This window comes from Ranitomeya variabilis, chromosome 4, assembly GCF_051348905.1.
Source record: "Ranitomeya variabilis isolate aRanVar5 chromosome 4, aRanVar5.hap1, whole genome shotgun sequence".
Lineage (NCBI taxonomy): Eukaryota > Metazoa > Chordata > Amphibia > Anura > Dendrobatidae > Ranitomeya > Ranitomeya variabilis.
Genome location: NC_135235.1, coordinates 743,475,195 through 743,499,211, shown reverse-complemented (window position 1 = coordinate 743,499,211; position 24,017 = coordinate 743,475,195). Strand labels below are relative to the sequence as shown.

Genomic DNA, 24,017 nt, shown 5'->3' with positions numbered 1-24,017 from the left:
TACAAAGGTGACATAAACCCCACAAATATTACCTCACTTGCTACCACTACAGAACAAGTGGGAAGAGCCGGATAAAGTGCCACAACTAGCACATCTTTGGGCCAAAATCCATGGGTCTCGCCAGCCTGAGAACACCAGGCCACAGCTGTCTGCTTCTTCCTTGGCTGGTTAACAAAAATAGGGGGACCGCACGCCGTTTTTTTTTAGGGGTTGCCACAATTTGTGCTAACCATCCAAGGTAAGCAGACTGCTGCGGCCTGGTAATATCAGGGTGGTAAGGCTCATGGATATTGGATCCTTACCAACCTGAAATACCAGTTCCAGTAGTCTGCTTACTCTGGCTGGTTAAATATGTGGGGACCTCGGGCCATTTAAAAAAAAAAAAAAAATGATTTATTTATTAGAAAGCAAAGGACCTTTCTGTGCTTTGCTTCACTTCGTGTCATGTACTTTTGGATGTGTCATAAGATTCACCATTATGTAAATTAGTACACATGCGTAGTAAACTGCATTCCCGCACTTATTACGCATGTGCCTAGAAGATGTTGTGGTTTTACCGCATCTAATGATAGTGAATGGGTAATTTAATCAGTGGAGACGGAGTGTCTCCACTACATAAATTGACATGCTGCGGTTTGGAAAGACGTGCCGCATGTCCGTTTCTACGGGTGAGCCGTGGGCTTCTGTGCACGCATAGTGGACATGGGATTTCTTTCCAGTGACCTCAGGTGCATATTTTACCTGCGTCAAATCCTGAGCCATTCCTGACCGCGGAAATATACTCTAAGAATATAAAAAAGGATTCTCCCTTATGAGACTGTTATTGTGACTAAGGAGATATGTTTTCTTCACAAAATATTTCCCACATTGTCAACAGAAAAAGTCTTCTCCCTTGTGTGGGTGCTTTGGTGACCAAGAAGAAATGATTTCTTCACAAAACATTTCCCACATTCTGAACATGAAAAAGACTTCTTCCCTATGTGAGTTTTCTGATGTTTGAGAAGACGCGATTTATATGGAAAACATTTTCCACATTCTGAACATGAAAAAGGCTTCTCACCTGTGTGAATTTTCTGATGTTTGAGAAGATCTGATGTTGCCATAAAACATTTTCCACATTCTGAACATGAAAATGGCTTCTCCCCTGTGTGCGTTCGCTGATGTTTGAGAAGACTTGATTTCTCTGTAAAACATTTCCCACATTCTGAACATGAAAATGGCTTCTCCCCTGTGTGAATTCTATGATGTTTGCGAAGATCTGATTTCTCTGTAAAACATTTCCCACATTCTGAACATGAAAATGGCTTCTCCCCTGTGTGAATTTTCTGATGTCTGTGAAGATCTGATTTCGCTGTAAAACACTTCCCACATTCTAAACATGAAAATGGCTTCTTCCCTGTGTGAATTTTTTGGTGTCTATCAAGAATCGATTTTTGGTTAAAACATTTCCCACATACTGAACATGAAAATGGCTTCTCCCCTGTGTGAGTTCGCTGATGTGTGATAAGATGTGTTGTAGTTTTAAAACAATTCCCACATTCTGAACATAAAAATGGCTTCTCCCCTGTGTGAATTCTCTGATGTTTGAGAAGACTTGATTTCTCTGTAAAACATTTCCCACATTCTGAACATGAAAACGGCTTCTCCCCTGTGTGGATTCTATGATGTTTGAGAAGATCTGATTTCACCAGAAAACATTTTCCACATTCTGAACATGAAAATGTCTTCTCCCCTGTGTGAATTTTTTGGTGTCTATCAAGAATCGATTTAAGGTTAAAACATTTCCCACATACTGAACATGAAAATGGCTTCTCCCCTGTGTGAGTTCTCTGGTGAGAAACCAGATGTGATTTCTTGATAAAACATTTCCCACACTCGGAACAAGAATAGTTATTCTCTACTGTGTGAATGTTTTGATGTTTAACAATAGATTTTTCGAAAGGAAAACTCTTTCCGTATTCTACACCTGAAAATGAATTTTTTGCTTTATGACCAGTTAGTTTTTGAATGCTTATTTTGTGACTTTGATTTTCCTTAGTAGTCTGTAATGAATCAGAAGACAGGACCTGTTTGAAAGGATCAAATGAGAGATCATCACTGTGAAGGGATGTTGGTGTATCTGGAGTAATGGCATTTACTTTAATTGTATCCTGTGGAATCTTTAGATCATCTGATTTAAAAATTGAAGATGTCAGCTGTTCCTCTGGTCTCCTGGTACAGTCATCTGCCAAGAATAAAATCAAATAAAATTTTGAATAAAATATCCTTGACTTATATTTTTGAACATTTCTACTTAAACTGTCTGTAAAATAGCAAGTTATGTCAAATATTGATTTACCAAGACAATGACAGCTCACAGGCTAACAGAAAAGCTCATAAGATGCACGAGTAGATCGTGGTGCTCAACTGTTTGTTCACTCTGCTTCTCAAATATAGAATAAAAAGCCACCAAACTGTATTGCAGGCAAAAAATAATACCAATAAAATCTCTAGTCATCTGAAAAGTCCCCACTCAGGTCCATCATCGGTCAGTGGAAAAACAGGTTTCCACATTATTAATGGCTCAAAGTGTTTTGAAAAGCAACATGGCTTCAATAAACCAATCCAGCAATAACAGCTCTGCTGGAAGGTGCCAGATACAAACTTATTCTCCTCTGGTTCAGTCCTCTATGCTCAGCTCCTGGCTTCTGTATTAATTACCTGTTGTGACCCTGACCTGTTTACTGTTTACTGACTACTCTTGCATCTTCTGATTACGTATTTCCTCTGCCTTCCTGGTTCTGACCAGGCAACCTGAACATTCCTCTTCCCATCTCCTGCAACAGAACAGCATGCAACAACATGGCCCAAGCCTAGGAGTCTCTGTGTAAGTCCAAATCCATGTATATCCTTTAAAGGATGATGAGCAAGGCAATTCCTGGATTAGGATGAGTAAGGGAATCTCTGGGATATGGAAAACAGAGTAGATAGCGCCAATCCTGTTTGTAGTAGCCATGTTTTGAGCTGCCAGGTGACCATGAACAGCGCCCCCAATATATTTTGTCTCCAAACTATTCCAGCAGGATTGAAATTCAAATAGCGCTCCTTCTCTTTTTAACTCCGCCAAGTGCCCAGACAGTGGAATACAACCGTACATAGGTTTTGTTGGATTCAAGACGAGTGGGAAAATAATTTGCAAGGTCCAATAATATCTACTGAAATGATCAAACTCCAATGTCTTCATCAGTAAAATATAAGTAACTAAAACTTCTCTGGAGTAATTACAGTATGTGGCTTGGCAATCCCCACATGTTTTTCAGCTGTCTAATAGTTGCGAAACATGGGGCCGCAGGGACTCAAACATGTCATTCGAGAATAGAGAAATTATAGTTTACAGGGAAAAAAATTGATAAACAATTTACTGCATAATAACTTGTATATAAGGCAAAATTTAAAAAGTGTTTATTAAAAAATTAGAATTTAAAGTAAACCAAAATTGATTTTTTTATTTAAAAAAATTGGACATCTGAAGGTCACATAGGAATTATGGAGTATGCTGGTTTTGTCAGCCAGGTATTGCTTGACCATATTTAAAAACTTTTTCATCCTTGTCAAAAATACTCAGACATCTGGGCCTGGATGCTGGCAGGGCATCATGAAATTAGACCAGGCTTTTGACAGTGTACCCCTGCATCTGCTGTACCTGTTGTGTTTCTCCCTCGCCTTTCCTCTTTGGTTGGGCAAGGTGCCCCCTGCTGCTAACGTTGTCTGATGGGAATTTTGTCAACATTTTTTACTTCTGGCCTTCTGGTAAAGAACCATTTTAGTACACCTCTCCACCTCAGAAGGGAGAGATGCAAAGTTCTCCTTGTAGCGTGGGTCTAGCAGGGTGTACAACCAGTACTCTTTTCTGGCCAAAATGAATATAACATGAGGGTCACAGGAAAGGCCAAGTTCCCTACAACCAACACTTACCTGTCTCCACCATGATGGCTACTCCCCATCTCCTCCAATCTCTTCCTACTCATTCCCCTCCTCAACCCATCCATGCAGGAAAATTGTGTGTGTACTAGCCTCTGCTGTGTTCCTGTTCCTTCTCCTAACATAATCATTGTTAGCCAGTTGGTACTGAGCAGATTTAATGAGGCTGGGCAGTATCTCCCTGTCTCATGTCTTCCTCCATCTCCACCTGGTTTGCATGCAAAGCTTCAGGTTTGTCAGCAGCTACTGTTGAAGGCACAGAAGCGGGATCGTTGTGCTGATGATGGCGCCATAACTGCTCACCATCTTTGGGGAGTTCTCAGAGTCTTGGAGAACTACTAACATGTCAGACATCCATGCCCACTCTTCAGTTATTATATGCGGAGTTTTACCAGAATACCAACAAGCATGTTGGAGCAGGTATTTCACAGCTGATTTCTGCCGCTCATAAAGCCTTGCCAGCATGTGCAGTGTGGTCATGCTGCACACCAGTCGGTGAGCTGGCACTTGCATGTGATGCTGCAACACTGACAAATTAAGTGTCAAGTTCAGTTAGAGAAAGTGTGGGGACAGCGTGAGCATGTTACTCAAGGCAGTGCTCCTTAAACTCTCAAAGGCAGGAGGTGATGGAATTCAGGTACATTGCTTGTGATGGAATTGCTAGTGCTAGCAGAGTTAGCAAGAGAGATGCTCTGCCCCAATCCGAGAGCTAGGGCTAAAGTCTAGTCCGATACCTGTGGTCAAAACCATAACCCGTTGGGCCCTATCCTATATGCCTGATTGTAATGACCAAAAGCTGCCAAATAAAAGTTTGACTGATTTAACAATTTCAGTGTCCCCTGGATTGTTTGCTGCAAAAGTTCTGGAAGATGGGAACATGTGGCCCATAGGCCTCCACTAGCTCTAAGTAAGTGTGGTGCACAACACACACACAGAGCAGCATTTTGGGACTGGGACACGTTTTGTCTGCAGGGTGCCAGAGTTTACATAAGCAGCAACTTGCCCACAACTACCTCACTCAGTCACCTTACACAAGCATGGTACATGTGTGAGCTTGCCAAACTTCAGAATCTCCACCAGGTTACACCCATTATCACACACCACCATAGCAGGTTGTAGGGTCTGCGGAGAGAGCCACAGATCTGTCTGGTCTGTTATTCCTTTCAATAACTCTGCAGCGGTGTGCGGTTTGTCTCTTAAGGTACTGTCACACTCATCGACGCTGCAGCGATATAGACAATGAGCCGTTCGCTGCAGCGTCGTTGTTTAGGTCGCTGGGGAGCTGTCACACAGACAGCTCTCTCCAGCGACCAACGATCAGGGGAACGACCTCGGCATAGTTGAAACTGTCTTCAACAATGCCGAAGTCCCCCTGCAGCACCCGGGTAACCAGGGTAAATATCGGGTTACTAAGCGCAGTGCCGTCACCGCTGTGCTCTGCTTTACGGCCGGCGATGACAGTCAGTGCAGGAAGCTCTGAGCAGCAGCGCGTAACCCTGTGGATGCCGGGGGATGTGACAGACATCAGAAGGTGAGTATGTAGTGGTTTTTTTTTAACATTTACAATGGTAACCAGGGTAAATATCGGGTTACTAAGCGCGGCCCTGCACTTAGTAACCCGATGTTTACCCAGGTTACAAGTGAACACATCGCTGTATCGGCGTCACACACGCCGATACAGCGATGACAGCGGGTGATCAAGCGACGAAATAAAGTTCTGGACTTCTAGCTCCGACCAGCGATATCACAGCGGGATCCAGATCGCTGCTGCGTGTCAAACACAACGAGATCGCTATCCAGGATGCTGCAACGTCACGGATCGTCGTCGTTCTCGCTGCAAAGTCGCTTAGTGTGAAGGTACCTTTAGTCAAATTAGCTTCAGCAGAGTCTGTTTCCGCTGTGCTAAGGCAGTGCTGCAGAGATTCCAGCTTCTGGCTGATGTGGAGAACGTACTCTGAGATAGCAAATCAATGATGATAGATGAGCAGTAGGGGCTGCAGGAACTGAAGTAGGAAGTGGAGGAAATCCTGATAGAAGTAGGGCCAGCAATCATCTGTATCTGTAGCACATGTACCATGCCAGGGTGTGACTAGGGCCCAGCCTCCTCAATATTCACTCAGCGCGCCATCAGGGAAATGTAGCATCCTGAGCATAAGTGATTGTCCATGTCTTGGTCGTTAAGTGGACAATCACAGTAACCATGTGTAACAACCCTGCTGGCATCACTGCATGGCCTTCCATTCCCCACCTGCTTGTTACATCAACTCGCTCACCCAGTGCCATGCTGTGAGGTCTGTCTGCTGCCGGCTCCATGCTATGTGCTCCATGGCCGCCTACTCTGTGTACACTTCCTGGCTGTATGCATAGGGGGTAGGCTCCAGCAACTCCAGATTCTTATTGAGACTGTGTGCACCTCCCTAAGGTTGTCCCTGGCCAATAGCCTTGAGGCCTCTGATACTTAAGGTATCCTCACCCATTCGAGGATGCCTGAGCTAACTATTTCCCTCAGTTAGCATTTGCTACTGAGCTGCCAGGTCTTGTCTGTTTCCTGTCTCTTAGGGCTGCAATTCGCAGTCCTTTATCTGTGTTCCGTTTGTGTCCTTGTGTAGCCACCCAGCGGGGCTTCGTACCCTGGCCTATGTCTGCCACCCAGAGGGACATCGTACCCTGGCTTGTGTCCATGTCTCTGTGCCTTGACCTGTTCCTGACTTTGTCTTAGTATAGTCCTGTTCCTGTGTCCGTTTATATCCCTGTCTTGGTTTGCTTTCTCTGCTGTGCGTACTTTGCGTCTTGCTTTGCTCTGCACTCTGTATCTAGCTTTCCTCTGCACTCTGTGTCTTGCTTTGCTCTGCTTTCGGCTCTGCTTCCTGTGACCTTGCTTTGCTCCTTGCTCTGCACTCTGTGGTTTTGCTCTCGGCTCTGCACTCTGTGCCTTGCTCTGCACTCTGACTTTGCTCTGCTCTCAGCTCTGCACTCTGTGGCTTTGCTCTAAGCTCTGCCCTCTGTAGCTTTGCTCTGTACTCTGACTTTGCTCTGTTCTCAGCTCTGAACTCTGGCCCTGCTCTACGGCTCCGCTCAGCTCTCGCTCTGCGGCTCCGCTTCTTATGGTTCTACCTTGCTCCGCTCCTTGTGGTTCTATCTGGCTCTGCTCCTTGCGGGTTCTACTTCTGCCGCTCTTAGCTCCGTGTCCTGCGTTTCTGCACAGCTCTGCATCCAGCTCTTGGCTCCGCCTCCTGTGTTTCTGCTCTTGGCTCCGCCTCCTGTGTTTCTGCGCTTGGCTCCGCCTCCTGCGTTTCTGTGCTTGGCTCTAGCTCTTGTGCTTCCGCTCTTGTGGTCTTTCTCAACCTATTCATTAGTCCTCCTGTCTGAACCGATTCTTACCTGTTTTACATACCTGCCTGCAGACCGGTCACTACCGGTTCTTCCAGTGTACCAGCCTTGTCCGCCTGTCCTGCCAGAGAGCCACCCGTACCTGCCTGCCAGAGAGCCAGCCGTGCCCACCTGCCAGTGTCTCTGTTGTACCTGTCTGCCTGCCTGTGTCCCAGCCATGCCCATCTGCCAGAGTGCCAACCGTGCCCGCTTGCCTGTCTATGTTCTGTTTTCCCAGTGGGATCAGCAGCCACAACCAGACACCACCCTGGAGTGGTACCTGGTAGCTTCCTGCCGCACAAGTCTGACCTCACCATCAGAGGCTCCAGCGAAGAACTTGGAAGCTACTTAGTTACGCCCCTTTCAGGGTAGTCTGGTCTGTGGTCCAGTGGGGCCACACCCCCGCGCCAGCCAGTCTGGGCGCGAGCGTGACACCATGCTAATAAGGTCACAGGTGTGAACAGTGGACACATGCTGGTATAACACGTGGACTCCAAATAGGGGTACAAATAGTGGCGGCTGGGGACTAAGCAACGAAGGACCAAATGTGTACACCTATAGTAGGCCATTATTTAAAAAAATGCATTTCTACCTAAGGAAATTTCATGCAAACCTAGTTCTACAGTATATATGACAATAGTCAGTTTTGGTACAACCAAATTTGAAAACCTGTTTTGGTGCAAATATATTTGGGGAATTGTACCAGTCCAAGTGTTTATTTTTATTTTAAAACACCGTAATATTACACAAAGCACGTTAAACTGTATGGATGACTAATTAAATCCAGAAATATTTTTCAACGCTTTTTGTAGTTACATACCACCGTAATGTAACAAAACCTTTTTCAACTGTATTTGAATAATTGAATCCAGAATTTATTTTTTTAAGTAAATATTTTGATAGTGTAGTTGATGTACTTCTACAGTCATAAAGGCTTTGCAGAAAGTGCAGAGCAAGGAAAACATAAGGCGGATAATCCATAGACCCCTGAAAGGCAAAAGTGGCGGGCCTCATTCAATTATTTTTAAAATGTACTGCTGTACTCCTACACTCAATAAAAGGCTTGTCAAAATGTGCAAAGCGAGGAAAAAATTGTAAGGAGGGTAATGCAGTAATCCTCTTCAGGTGTGAGCTTCTTCTTCTCCTTCCCCTGGATGCTTGAGGGACTGCCTCCACCCGTTTCCTGGAGCCCTATTCAGAGGTGCCTAGGCTGTAAGTGACCTGGCTATGGGCGGTGGCAAACCCCTGATGTATAGAAATGGGCGACAGAACTCTGTCACCTGCACCAGCGCCTGCTCCCACATAAGAGGTGGAGAACCCCAAGGACAGTACGATCTCTCGGGAGTAGTCTCAAGCGGCATCAAGGAGCTTCTCTCAGGTCCGTTCATTCCTCTAGAAGGGTTCATCATGCTCCCTTCCTTCTGGGATCACACCCACCGCATACCAGCGATGTTGCCCCTCCATTTTGAGAAACAAGACAACTGGTTGCAGCCTTCAAGGCAAGTGTTCTTCCTCTATTGCCCACTGGTTGAATTAGATGTGATGATGGTTTCTAAACTCTTCTATGGACCCCCATCTCCACTGCCAGTTGTACACAGCGACCTCACCCGAGATGGCAACTGTCGATACCTTGTGGCTAATGGGCCCGATAGCATTTCTCCAGCCCTGTTCCTGGCTCGCCTCTTCTGACCACCCTCGGTCCTCCAGTCTGCTCACCACTTCCTTGATCCTGACTTTTCCACTTGCAGTCCACAAGAACCTCACCAGTAAAGGGTTAAGCCTGGGTTAGTCCTTGGTGGTTCCAGGAAAGCATTTGGTTCCTGCCACTACTGCTGTTGTGCAAGCTTTCTCTGGCTCCAACATTCCTCCGGTCACTACCTCATGACTAATTGAATCTGAACATTTTTTGAACGCTTTTTTGCAGTGTTATATAGCACAGCAAAGTGCCCAAGAGCACGGAATTCTCCATGGATGAGTAAGTGAATACAAAAATAATTTTCAACACTTTTTTGGAATCTTATATCAACAAAATGTAACACAAAACACGTAATACACTATGGATCACAATATACAAAACATTTTCTAGCAAAAAAAAAAAATCACCTACCACAGCTATATATTGAGCAACTGACTGCAAAGCCCTAAACACTGCCTACAGACTGCATTCAGCCACTCTCCATGCTCCTGCAACGCTCTCTTCATCCCTAGCCTAAATGCAATTTGTACAGCTCTGCTAAAATTAAGAGACCATTGCACAGTTTTCTAAAAACCACCATTTCTACATGTCTGACAGCCATTCCATTCCAGTGTCAGTTGAAATCCAACCAAAGTACACCTCATTCTACTTAAAGGGAACCTGTCACCCCCAAAATCGCTGGTGAGGTAAGCTCACCGGCATAAGGGGCTATCTACAGCATTCTGTAATGCTGTAGATAAGCCGCCGATGTTACCTGAAAGAGGAGAAAAAGACGTTAGATTATACTCACCCAGGGGCGGTCCCGCTGCAGTCCGGTCGAATGGGTGTCTCCGGTCCGCTCCGGAGCCTCCCATCTTCGTTCCATGACGTCCTCTTCGGGTATTTACACCGCGGCTCTGGCGCAGGCGTACTTTGTCTGCCCTGTTGAGGGCAGAGCAAAGTACTGCAGTGCGCAGGCGCCGGGCCTCTCTGACCTTTCCGGCGCCTGCGCACTGCAGTACTTTGCTCTGCCCTCAACAGGGCAGACAAAGTACGCCTGCGCCGGAGCAGCGGCGTAAAGACCCGAAGAGGACGTCATGGAACGAAGATGGGAGGTGTAGGAGCGGACCGGAGACACCCATCCGACCGGACCGCAGCGGGACCGCCCCTGGGTGAGTATAATCTAACGTCTTTTTCTCCTCTTTCAGGTAACATCGGCGGCTTATCTACAGCATTACAGAATGCTGTAGATAAGCCCCTGATGCCGGTGAGCTTACCTCACCAGCGATTTTGGGGGTGACAGGTTCCCTTTAATGTGCTTCTGATTAGGTGATCACCTGAACCAAATCTTATTTAACGAGGGAAAGTATAAAAAAAAACACTGCTGTGGTCTTCACTATCCTTTTGCAATAGGAAAAGTTGAATGGCAAAACAAGTGCTAGGAATAGCCCTAAAGTAATTTTTCAACAGGCTCCTAAAGGCAGGCCTCAAGTCATGTAAAGCTAGAAAAAAAGCCTTTCATCAATGAGGAGCAAAGGAGAGCCAGGCTGAAGTTTGCCAAAGACCATAAGTATTGGACCATAGAAGACTGGAGTAATCTTCTCTTATGAGTCTAATTTTCAGCTTTGCACAACACCTGGTCGTCTAATGGTTAGACGGAGACCTGGAGAGGCATACAAGCCACCCGGGTCAGACTGGCCATCGGGCAGTTCTGGCAAATGCCAGAAGGGCCGGTGGCAGTCGTGGGCCGGTCGCCAGCGCCGACTCACCCCCCCCCCCGCCAGCGCCGCCGCATTCAAGTATACCGGCGTCTATGAAATCGGTACAGTTGAATGCAATGATGGAGGAGAGAGTGTCTGCTGTCGCTCCCTCTCCCATCATTCCCCTCTCTGCCTGGCGCTGACACTGCGGGTGCGCAATGACGTCATATCATCGCGCACCTGCTGTGTGACCGGGCAGACTACAGCTGCTGAGACCGAAGCCAGGAGCAGCACTGGGCACGAGGAGAGGTGAGTGTTTTGTTGTTTTTTTTTTTAATATATCACTGAGTGATAACTGGATTGAGGGGCTATTGGGGGAGCTGCATTACATTCTATGGGGGCTGGCTGTATTACATTCTATGGGGGCTGTGCTGCATTACATTCTATGGTAGCTGTGCTGTATTACATTCTATGAGGGCTGGCTGCATTACATTCTATGGGGGCTGTGCTGCGTTACATTCTAGGGGGGCTGTGCTGCATTACATTCTATGGGGCTGGCTGCATTACATTCTATGGGTGGCTGGCTGCATTACATTCTATGGGTGGCTGGCTGCATTACATTCTATGGGGGGCTGGCTGCATTACATTCTATGGGTGGCTGGCTGCATTACATTCTATGGGTGGCTGGCTGCATTACATTCTATGGGTGGCTGGCTGCATTACATTCTATGGGTGGCTGGCTGCATTACATTCTATGGGTGGCTGGCTGCATTACATTCTATGGGTGGCTGGCTGCATTACATTCTATGGGTGGCTGGCTGAATTACATTCTATGGGTGGCTGGCTGAATTACATTCTATGGGTGGCTGGCTGCATTACATTCTATGGGTGGCTGGCTGCATTACATTCTATGGGCGGCTGGCTGCATTACATTCTATGGGTGGCTGTGCTGTAATACATTCTATGGGTGGCTGTGCTGTAATACATTCTATGGGTGGCTGTGCTGTAATACAATTCTATGGGGGCTGGCTGTATTACATTCTATGGGGGCTGGCTGCATTACATTCTATGGGGGCTGGCTGCATTACATTCTATGGGTGGCTGGCTGCATTACATTCTATGGGTGGCTGGCTGCATTACATTCTATGGGTGGCTGGCTGCATTACATTCTATGGGTGGCTGGCTGCATTACATTCTATGGGTGGCTGGCTGCATTAAATTCTATGGGGGCTGGCTGCATTACATTCTATGGGGTGCGATATTATATTCTATGGAGAGGCTACATTATATTCTATGGGTGGCTGCATTATGCTCTATGAGGGGGCTACCATATATTATATATGCAGGGGCTGCATTATATTCTCTGGGAGGGTTACATTACACTCAGGGGGCTACAATATATTCTGTGGGGTGGCTGCATTATACTCTGGGGTGGCATCATTATACTATATGTGGGCTGCATTATACTGTATCGAGGACTATGGGGAATACATTATACTATATGAAGAACTATGGGGTGCATTATACTATGGGAAGTGAATTGTACTACATGGATGACAATGGCGGGGCATTATACTATATGGAGCACTATGAGGAATGTATTATACTATTTGGAGGACTGAGGAATGTATTATACTATTTGGAGGACTGAGGAGTGTATTATACTATATGGAGGAATTGCAATGTATTTTAATATATGGAGGTATATGAGGAGTGTATTATACTATATGGAGGACTATGTGGAGTGTATAATACTATATGGAGGACTGAGGAGTATATTATACTATATGGAGGACTGAGGAGTATATTATACTATACGGAGGACTGAGGAGTGTATTATACTATATGGAGGACTGAGGTGCACATTATAATATATGGAGGACTATGGGGTGTATCATACTAAACAAGCAAAATGCTGCCTATTCATCGAGTGATTGGATTGTTTATGTGGGAACAGAAATCCTTGTTCTAAGCAGCACATCGCCGTTCTAAACTGTAGATGTGCTGCTGTTAACATGATACTGTATGAGGACACATTGATCTAATTGTGATTGTTCTGTTCTCTTCATTCTTTCTTAGTTGGTGTAAAGAGGCAGGGAAACAAGCGAACGAGTTCACTATTGTCGATCACACTCGTTTAGTGGCCTGAGATCAGTGCATTTAAATACAGCAGAAATGCTTCGCAGGGAGACCAAGCAAGGATGATGACAGTTGTAGTTAGCACCCGACGCCTGGTAATAGCGCTAACTCTACTGCTTTTCCCAGCCCCCAGAGCATTTAATTCAGGTATGTGTAATGATTTTTAGGGTTAATGTCAGCTGCGTAATGTCAGCTGCTATCAATCCCTGGTGTAAGTAATGGAGAGTTGTCTATCAGACAACCCCACTACTAGCCCAGACCTGGCAAGACCCAGCGACTCTGAAGAGCAGTGACGGTAGTAACAATACTGCTCTTCACAGTCGCCGAGCTCAGCGCAAGACCCGGAATATCTGAAGAGCGGTGATGTTACTGATGTCACCGCTCTTCAGAGTCTCCGGGTCTCATGCTGCGCAGCGGAGCCAAAAGTGGCTGTAGGCAAAGTTTGTGGAGCATCAGAATGAGGTTCCATAGCCTTTGGTCGTCTCATCCCTTCATTATCTACGAGATCCAGTTATGTAGTTAAAGTAGCGGCTTTTCTTGGTACTGCAACTAAAAGCAATAAATAGGACCGAGCTGTAATGCTGGATACAGCTGTGATTATATGTTATATAGTCTTGTTACTCTCCCCTCACTTCTTGACCTACAAGTGTACAAAGATATTATAAAGTCACCATGTGACAAGTGGGCCTGTGTAACTTCAAATGCCAGGGCTGAATTTGCCCTTGCACCCACTGTGAAATTTGGTGGAGGATCGGTGATGATCTGGGGATGCTGCAGCAAGGCTGGAATTGGGCAGGTTAATCTTTGCGAAGGACATATGAATCAAGCCGCATACAAGGTTATCCTTGAAAGACACTTGCTTACTTCAGCTCAGGCAATATTTCCCAACTCTGAAGACTCTGAGGTTTTTCCAGCAAAACAATGTCCCTTGCCACACAGAAAGGTCAATTAATGTGTGGATGAAGGAGTATCACATCAAGACCCTGTCATGGCCAGCCCACTCTCCAGACCTGAACCCCATTGAAAACTTCTGGAATGTAATCAAGAGGAAGATGGATAGTTACAAGCCATCAAACAAAGAAGAACTGCTTACATTTTTGTACCAGGAGTGGCATAAGGTCACCCAAAAGCAGTGTGAAAGACTGGTGGAAAGCATGCCAAGACGCATGAAAGCGGTGATTAAAAATCACGGTTATTCCCCCAAAAATAATGATTTCTGAACTCTTCCCGAGTTAAAACATGAGTATTGTTGTTTCTAAATATATAAGAGCTTGTTTTCTATGTATCATTTGAGGTCTGAAATCACTGTTTCTTTTTTATTATTTTGACTTTTTCTCATTTGCTGCAAATAAATACAAAATATTTAGCTTTGAATTTCAGAGACATTTATTTATAGAATAAAACAACAATTTACCGTACATTTTACTCAAAAATATACCTATAAAGAGAAAAATCAGACAAACCGAAAATTTTGAAGTGGTCTCTTAATTTTTGCCAGAGCTGTATCTGATACAAACTTCAAAGCACAAGATTAGAAGGGCTGTTAGTATGATGGTTCAGCTTCAGCACCAGTATCTACACTACAGGACTCTGAGACGTTGTACTGCACACACACGCCTGGACAAGCACTCTCTCCTCCAATAACAACTGTCACAGAGCTCTGCAATGGTGTCACTGTGCCGAGCCTGACGCCGCCTACCATTTTAACAACCCCCTGATGATGTCACACAGCAAGGAATGAGAGTAATGCCACTACCAAGATGGCTACAGCATTACAGTGACCCGCAGGCAATCCCCGCATGCTTTTTGGCTGTGTAACAGTCACCACACACGCGGAGTGGGGATTCAAAATCGAGCACCGGCTAATGTTTGCTGAGTAACGAGCACATCCGAGCACCCAGATAATCAAGTGATATCCGAGTATCACTGAGCACATTCGCTCATTCCTAATCGGGATTCTAGGAAACCAACAGCATCATTACCCTCCGCTTTCTCTTAGAAGATCATCATAATATTTTTCTTCAAGTGATTTTCTAACCTGTCAGCACGTTCTATGTACACTGTTATTTGTCTTTGTAGTTTACAAATCTGGGCAGGTAACGGTCAACGTCTCCTAATCCCCGGAAGTAGGTGGATCCTCCAGGTTGTAAGTTCAATAGGAAAGGGCTTTCACAAATTCACAAAATCATTTAAACATTTTCGGATGGAGGAGAAGGTTCTACTCTAGAGGCAAAATGGTGATCACACAATCGTGATACGACCGAACTACACGAATAATTTTTGAAAATTTAAATAGGCTGCAATCCACAAGTCATGGGAGAGTTCTCATAGTTTGGGACAAGTTGCAGGACTGCTGGACGGGGTTAACAGACTGTTCCGGATAAAGTGCGCTCTCCCCTCCGTGTTAGGAGAGGATGGAAGGATGGGATGGGGATCTGTTAGGTGTGTTTTTCTGTTGTTTGGGGAAGGGGTGTGTGGTTGAGGGGGAAATTTTTGAATAATGTACATCACCATGGTTACTGTGGTTGTGACTTCGGCTGCAACTGGATGAAAGAATGCAGCATAAAATGTTCTGTGGAGGGAAAATGTCTGGAAGAATGAGAATTGTGAGTTGGAACGTTAGGGGTTTGGCGTCTGGAGTGAAGAGGCAAGCTGTGTTTAAATTTCTGAATGATGCTAAGCCGTCAGTGATCTGTCCGCAGGAGACTCATAAGGTGAAGGAGAGAAGGCATTTTCTGACTAAAAGATGGGTACAGGTGGGATACCATGCCACATATTCAGCAAACTCTAGGGGGGTCAGCATCCTCATCTGTGCTGGGGTTCCAAAGTGGTTATAGATCAGTTTAATAGATTCATATGTTTACTTTGTAAATTGTATGGATGTCTGATGTGGCTGGTTTCAATTTATATTCCACCACCATATTGTGGAAAGGTGATCGACAGAGTTCTGGAGATAATGGAGGAGACATCGGGGATACCATTTTTGATAATAGGGGACTTGAACAACATTCCAGACACAAACTGGGATAGGGGGAGGCGAGAGACGCTGAAATCAGTTGGTAACTGTACATCATTTGGTGCCGTCCTGAGGGAGACCGCTCTGCATGATTTATGGAGGATTTCTCATCCTGGGGTGTACAAGTATTCATGTTTTTTGTCCTCTTTTGCTTCTTTGTCAAGAATAGATCTGGCCTTGGGCAATACGCAGAGGTTGGGCCTTGTTGGGGCGGTAACATTTATGGCTAGAACAATATCGGATCATTCCCCCATGAGTGTGATACTTGAGGGAGTGGGATCTGTACCTGCTAGGGGGTGCATGTGGAGGCTGAACCCGTTTTGGCTACACCTCATTTCCTTAGATGGACACATAGGGGGGGACATTAAGGAATATTTTAAAATTAAGGCTGGGTCGGCTTCGGTATTGACGGTATGGGAGGCTATGAAGGCTTATTTCAGAGGGCTCTGCATTAAAGAGATATTCCGAGTCAAGGTAGAAATGGGCAGGAAGGATCAGATGATGATGAGAGTTGAAGGAGGCGGTGGAGGCATTAATCAACGATCAGTCCCCAGAAGCACAGGGAAGGTTGAAGGTAGCGCAGAATAGAGTATGTCAGATGGTAATGAAAAAGGCGGAACGTAGGTAAATGCTTCAAACTGCTAAATACTTTGAGGAGGTGGACAGGGCGGGTCATCTTCTTTCTAGAATAGTGGGGGCTCAGAGAGACCCCACACATATAGTTGCTTTGAAGGGAAAATGGGAAGGACCATACTGGTTGCAAAGCAATTTTGGAGGTGATGACGGAGTATTACTCGGATCTTTATAAATCGCGGGTACAGCCAACGATGGAGGAGGTGGATGGTTTCTTGGCAGAGGTACAGCTCCCCAGACTCAGAGGCAGATCGGGGTCTTCTTGAGGAGCTTGACACCGCACTGGCCTCTATGCCCAATGATAAAGCCCCAGGGGTGGATGGGATTCAGGGGGAGGTGTATAAAAAATATAAAGAGGTATTGCTTCCCGCTTTGTTGGAGGTGTATGGTGCTGGTCTGGTGGAGGGGGCGTTGCCGCGGTCCATGCGTGAAGCAATAATTGTAGTGTTGCCGAAACAGGGTAAGGATCCGGCTTCTTATGGCCCAATTTCGTTATTAACGACAGATATTAAAATCTTGGCCAAGATATTGGCTAATCGTCTTAACAAGGTGATAACGACACTAATACACCAGGACCAATCCGGATTTATGCCCAATAGTTCTACCGCATGTAATCTTAGACGATTATTTCTCAATATGCAGGTAAAGGCGGACAATATGGGTCGGAGGGTGGTGGTGTCTTTAGACGCCGCTAAGGCATTTGATACTGTGGAGTGGAGGTATTTGTGGGCGGACATGAAGGCTATGGGTTTTGGCGAGAGATTTATAAAATGGGTGCAATTGTTATATGTGTCTATAAGAGCCAGGATAAGGGTAAATGGGCTCTTGTCAGGGGATTTCCATTTATATAGGGGAACGCGGCAGGGGTGCCCTTTGTCTCCTTTGCTGTTTGCAATTGCTGTTGAGCCCTTGGCGGCGGCGATAAGGAGGGATAGGGACAAAGGGATTTCGATATGGAAACTATGAAGAAAAAATAGCCCTGTACGCGGATGAAATGCCAACATATGGTCGGTTGGGGAGAACCAGAACAAAGTTCTTCAGCGGGGTAATCATTGAATACAAGGTGGGGAAGGGCCCATTGTTATCTAGTCTGGAAGTGTGCAGATTCCGAATTAAGATAAAAAATTCCCAACAATATTTATGATGGGGAAAGTCTGTCAGAATATTAAGCAATGGAGGGGAGTAATGGAAATAACGAGATATGCGCCAATTTGGTTTGATCCTAGGTTGGCAGAGCTCATGAGATTGCGGGGTCTCGGTCAGTGGAGGCGCATTGGCATTTGGTTCGTGTCTCAGTTGCTTGATGGGGATGTTATTAAAACATTCGAAACACTAAGGACTGAGTTTCCTTTGTCCCAGAAGATGTTCTTTCAGTGTCTGCAGGTGAGACAAGCCCTAAATTGTCGCGCGTGATTCTGCAGTCGCATAGCTTGTTGAATCTTATTGGGCCTCGGAGGAGCACGAGGGGGTTTATTACTTTGATGTACAGGGGTCTGCTGGATACTTTTTTATTGAAGCACCCATTAAAGATACATGAAAAATGAGTGGCGGACGTGGGCTCCTTGTCGGAGTCCCAGTGGGAGTCCATACTACAGTACATCCCCAGGGTTTCTCTGAGTGAGGCTAAGAGGGTGTCCGAGTTATACCTGGTATATAAGGTGTACAGGACCCCGGTATGGATGAGGAAGGCAGGACTGAGAGGTGACTCAAAATGCCCAAGATGTGGTGAGGAAGGTGCTAATCTGCTACATATGATGTGGTCGTGTGCTCGCCTCCAACCCTTTTGGGTGAAGGTGCTTAATTTGATCCAGGAGGTGACAGGAGTAGATGTGGTGTGTAACCCGCTGACTTGCCTCCTGGGCTGTATGGATGACGTTGCTACAGATGAATGTGGGAGGTTGATTATTGCAAGATTGTTGTATGCTGCGGGGAAGCTTATTGCAATACATTGGTTGGATGAAACCACCAGGGAAAAAGGAATTTATTAACAAAATACATTTTATTGTCCTTATGGAAAGGAATATCTACATCAAGAGAGGTCAGAATACAAAATGTGAAAATGTGTGGGGCGGATGGATGGATTACCCAGGTGTGGTGTCTGCTGAGTTATTGCAGAATAGAATGGGGGTCGTTTAGTTGCTTCTGGAGGGACTTCTACATGTACAGGTGGGCTTTTGTAAAGCTTAGTCTCACTTTTCATGAGGTGATGTTGTCAGATGGTTGTATTAAATAACGGGTAGGGAATTGGGGGAGGGAGGGGGGGCTGGCTATGGGGTAATGGTCCCCTTTTCATAAAATGAAAATGTATTAATTGGTTTTGTATTCATTGTACCCATCTAGAAATTGCATCAGACTGTGTTACTGGCGTGTCATATGCTTTAATAAAAACTATGGGATTTAAAAGAACTACACGACTGATAAAGTAGCTACAGCCGGTGACTGAAGAATCTGTGACTTCTCTGCATTTAGTGGTTACTACTCACCTGGGTAGTCATATGTAGGAATCTCCTCTTTACACACCTCATCACCCCAAACATATGTCTCTGTAGTATTAATATGGGTCAGATCTTCACCCTGAAACAAATATTGTAAAAGTCACAGACAGATGGAGAAGTCACATCTATGATCAGCTCTAATCCTGCCATCTCCACCGTTCTCATTACACAAGTATAAAACATATAATACTGATGGATAAAACAAGACTGAGCACAAGACCTTCACAGCCGTCTACACATCATAGGGGAGATCTCCTGACACCTTCTCTCCATCTACCTGATGATCCTGAGGAACATAGGGATCTTCTTGTTTACAGTCCTGTAGAAGAAGAGGACGGGGACATCTCTCTGGTGTTGTCCTCTTACTGGATAGATCTGGAGGAAACACATACAGGGACTGAATTCATCCTTTACATACAGATAATTATAGGCCGTGAGTATTTAGTCCTGTCTATTACCTGGTGATGTGAGGGGCTGGGGAACCTCCATCATAATGTCCTTGTACAGGTCTCTGTGTCTTTCTAAATACTCCCACTCCTCCATGGAGAAATAGACGGAGACATCCTGACACCTTATAGGAACCTGACACATACAATGATACCGTCATCCCCCGATCCCTTCATAGTGTTACTGTATAATGTCCCAGCATTCTCAGCAGTGTCACCTCTCCAGTCAGCAGCTCAACCATCTTGTAGATGAGTTCTAGGATCTTCTGGTCATTGATGTCCTCATGTATCAGCGGGTGAGGTGGAGGCCCTGTGATTGGGCTCAGGGGTCTTCCCCATCCCTCAGACACAGGGTCCTGACAGAGCTCACTAGTGGTCTTCTTCATCACTGTGTAATCCTGGTTATGGAGAGACACATTAACAAATCTCACTGCAGACATTTCCAGAGTCCTCACCTCTCCAGTTCTGCCTGTTATTTCCATAGATAAGAATGATGTAATGTGACGTCATCACAATCGCTCACCTCTCCAGTAAGCCGGAAGAGGATCTCTAGGGTGAGGTGTAATATCCTCTCCGCCATCTGGTCCCTGTCTGTATCCATCCTTGATGATTAATTCAGAAAAATGTTCTCAGTATACAAGATGTCCACTGAGAGGATCTGATATTATAGGGAAATGAATAAGAAGAAAGTGAGCCAATGTAACATCATAAAGAATGACAACAATGGGAAACATATCAGGAGATAGAACGTGTAGATGTTGTATTCTCTAGTCTTATACGGACTGGAACACAAGTTGAATTACTGACTAAGACATCTCCTCCATGCTCCCAATCACTGGCTAAGTTGGCCACTGCATCAGCAACTTATTGGCTGTAGGAATCACAAGTTTGTTGGGACTGACCAGGATGTGCTGCAAAAGACCGGAGAAGATGGAGGTCTGCAGAGACCAGCGGTGACTGTGAAAAGTCATCATGTCATCTAGATAAGATGGAGATCGAAAAAAAGGCGACTCCAGAAGAGATGTAATCCATAAGATACCTGGATGTAAATCTTCATTGTATGGTCCACAGTGTGATGATGGCTGTTAATAACAACTCCATGTATTTTCTTACCATTTTTAAGGACATACTGGGAGTTGTAGGGTTGTAAATTCATGCGATACAATGGTTTATGGGGCTGAATTGTATTACAATTATTTGTTGTACTAAGCTGGTTCTTGTATTCAAGTACTCTTGGTTCTGGTCATGTATTCATAAACCTGTGGTGGTTCTGGTGATGTAGTCAAGTACTGAATGAGGTTCTGGTGATGTATCAATTTAATGATGATGTTTCTGGTGGTGTAGTCAAGTACTGATGGTGGGTCTGTTCATGTATTCATGTACTGATGGTGGTTCAGATAATTTCCTTGGTATTTAGCCAGCTCTCTGCCTCAGACTAGTACAAATTGTAGCTTCTTGGTCAATGGTGTATGTTTGCCTTGTTTCACTGTGCTTGGTGCCTGACCTGGGACCGTGCTCTGAATCTGTGTGTTTTCACTCTCTGCTTGATCCGCTATCTTACTGGTATTTTGACACCTGGACTTTGAGCTGACTTTTTTTATCACCTGTCTATGACATACTCTCCTGACCTCTTGATTACCCAGCCTTGCGGGTTGTCCATGAGGAGTGACTAGCGTCACAGATATACGAGTATGGGGGGATGGCGATAGTGTTGGAACATTATACTGTGTGGGGGAATGGCTGTACTGTGAGAACCATAGTGACCTATGATGCTTCGATCTCAGAACAAGACTCCATAGGTTGTACTATGATGGTGAACAAAAGATTTTCTCCTGTCTATATTCATTTAATTCTCTCTTTTCAGGTTGACATTTTTGGACTATGTTGGATTTCGTGGACTCCTGAAAACCAGCATGGCTTTTTAAATTTTTTTTTTTTTTATAATTTGGTTAACTAGGGGAGTTGTTTTTTTAAAATGAAATATTTTTCTGAGTGTTATTTTTCTTTCAGCTTACTGGATTAGTAATGGGGGTGTCTGACAGATGTCTCTCCAACACTAACCCCTAGGATTGATGCCAGCTGACATAAATCCCCCAAAATATTACCCCGATTGCCAACGCACCAGTGCAATCAAGAAGAGCCAGGCGAAGTGGCAGAAATGGCGCATCTAATGTAATGCACCACTTCTAGGGGGGAATGAAAGCTGATATTTGTAGGATGGGAAGGGGCCAACATCCAAGGACCTTGCCAGCCTGATATCAGCCCCCAGCTGTCAATAACTTGGCAGGTTATTAAAAAAGAAGAAAAATAATGGCATTTTGTGAGAACTTCTTTGGGCTTCTGTCCTCACATCCTGCAGTTGTCTGAATGGATCTAATGTGGACTTGGGAGCCAGCTGTAACATCACTGCTCACACTACACAGAGACCCCAAAAGAGTCTCAGTATTGAAGGGGTTAATGTCCCCCTCACCCAATAATGAAGAATCACCATATACTTCCACCAGCAGAGCCACACTCCACATAGAGAATAATGGAGCCTCCAGCACCGACCTCCACCAGCAGAGCCACACTCCACATAGAGAATAATGGGGCCTCCAGCACCGACCTCCACCCGCAGAGCCGCACTCCACATAGAGAATAATGGAGCCTCCAGCACCTACCTCCACCCACAGAGCCACACTCCACATAGAGAATAATGGAGCCTCCAGCACCGACCTCCACCCGCAGAGCCGCACTCCACATAGAGAATAATGGAGCCTCCAGCACCGACCTCCACCCCCAGAGCCACACTCCACATAGAGAATAATGGAGCCTCCAGCACTGACCTCCACCCGCAGAGCCGCACACCACATAGAGAATAATGGAGCCTCCAACACCGACCTCCACTCGAAGAGCCGCACTCCACATAGAGAATAATGGAGCCTCCAGCACCGACCTCCACCCGCAGAGCCGCACTCCACATAGAGAATAATGGAGCCTCCAGCACCGACCTCCACCTGCAGAGCCGCACTCCACATAGAAAATAATGGGGCCTCCAGCACCGACCTCCACCCACAGAGCCACACTCCACATAGAGAATAATGGAGCCTCCAGCACCGACCTCCACCCGCAGAGCCGCACTCCACATAGAGAATAATGGAGCCTCCAGCACCGACCTCCACCCGCAGAGCCGCACTCCACATAGAGAATAATGGAGCCTCCAGCACCGACCTCCACCCGCAGAGCCGCACTCCACATAGAGAATAATGGAGCCTCCAGCACTGACCTCCACCCGCAGAGCCGCACTCCACATAGAGAATAATGGAGCCTCCATCACCGACCTCCACCCGCAGAGCCGCACTCCACATAGAGAATAATGGAGCCTCCAGCACCGACCTCCACCCGCAGAGCCGCACTCCACATAGAGAATAATGGAGCCTCCAGCACCGACCTCCACCCACAGAGCCACACTCCACATAGAGAATAATGGAGCCTCCAGCACCGACCTCCACCCACAGAGCCGCACTCCTCATAGAGAATAATGGAGCCTCCAGCACCGACCTCCACCCGCAGAGCCGCACTCCACATAGAGAATAATGGAGCCTCCAGCACCGACCTCCACCCACAGAGCCACACTCCACATAGAGAATAATGGAGCCTCCAGCACCGACCTCCACCCGCAGAGCCGCACTCCACATAGAGAATAATGGAGCCTCCAGCACCGACCTCCACCCTCAGAGCCGCACTCCACATAGAGAATAATGGAGCCTCCAGCACCGACCTCCACCCGCAGAGCCGCACTCCACATAGAGAATAATGGGGCCTCCAGCACTGACCTCCACCGCAGAGCCGCACTCCACATAGAGAATAATGGAGCCTCCAGCACCGACCTCCACCGCAGAGCCGCACTCCACATAGAGAATAATGGAGCCTCCAGCACCGACCTCCACTCGAAGAGCTGCACTCCACTATGGCTGTTTTGTGTGCACAGGACCTGTGATGAGGTCACAGGAGGGGAGGAGTCAGTGGTCACATGATCAGGGGCCTCAGTGTATGCAGGACTCTGCTGTGCTGGTTGTCATGGTGCTGGATGAGGGGAAGTTTCTGTGTGGGGTCAGGAGGGGTTTACAGTGTGGATGTAGCAGAGCCGCGTGTATACGAGGTGTATTGAACGGAGCCGTGTGTGTACGAGGTGTAAGGAGCTGAGCCGTATATGTACGAGGTGTACGGAGCTGAGCTGTGTGTGTACGGAGAGGAGCTGTGTGTACGAGGTGTACGGAGCGAAGCCGTGTGTGTATGATGTGTATGTGGCACCTCAGGTGTTGGGGTACCACAGTAGTGCTGCCTTACTCTCGGGGAGGGTAGTGCTATGCCTGGAAACAAGAGGAATTCCTTTGACAGGTAAACCACACGCCCAACACTTTCTGAATCCAGGCCAGGAGGGGGAGCTCTAAACCCAGCTTCAGGTCAGCTTCCCTGGATAAAGATCCTGGTCTGGAAAAGGAGCTAGACAGTTGGTCCCAGGAGACCAGTTCAGTCTGGAGCAGACAGGAAGGGAGCAGAGGAGAAATTGAGGGCTCAAGGAGGCGACGATTAGGCCTCTAA

The 24,017-nt window shown here is 46.2% G+C and overlaps 1 protein-coding gene across 1 annotated transcript; it reads right to left on the bottom strand.

Annotated features, from left to right (window-relative positions):
• Positions 1–391: 391 nt before the first annotated feature.
• Positions 392–23,450, bottom strand: LOC143768064 (uncharacterized). The gene is made up of 7 exons (XM_077256738.1): positions 23,249–23,450; positions 19,957–20,091; positions 19,652–19,831; positions 19,446–19,569; positions 19,265–19,362; positions 18,976–19,066; positions 392–2,224 (listed from the first exon to the last, which is right to left on the bottom strand). Exons 2-7 carry the CDS (start codon positions 20,032–20,034, stop codon positions 849–851), a joined length of 1,947 nt encoding a protein of 648 aa, XP_077112853.1. The 5' UTR covers positions 20,035–20,091; positions 23,249–23,450; the 3' UTR covers positions 392–848.
• Positions 23,451–24,017: the final 567 nt, after the last annotated feature.

What these genes read in the sequence shown, in the direction of transcription:
- LOC143768064 (XM_077256738.1), bottom strand. Translation starts at nt 20,034, where the DNA reads ATGGATACAGACAGGGACCAGATGGCGGAGAGGATATTACACCTCACC. An exon ending in TTGAGCTGCTGACTGGAGAG is followed by an intron (nt 19,570 to 19,651) that starts GTGACACTGCTG and finishes TGTATGTGTCAG; the next exon opens with GTTCCTATAAGGTGTCAGGA. An exon ending in TCCTACATATGACTACCCAG is followed by an intron (nt 2,225 to 18,975) that starts GTGAGTAGTAAC and finishes TATTCTTGGCAG; the next exon opens with ATGACTGTACCAGGAGACCA.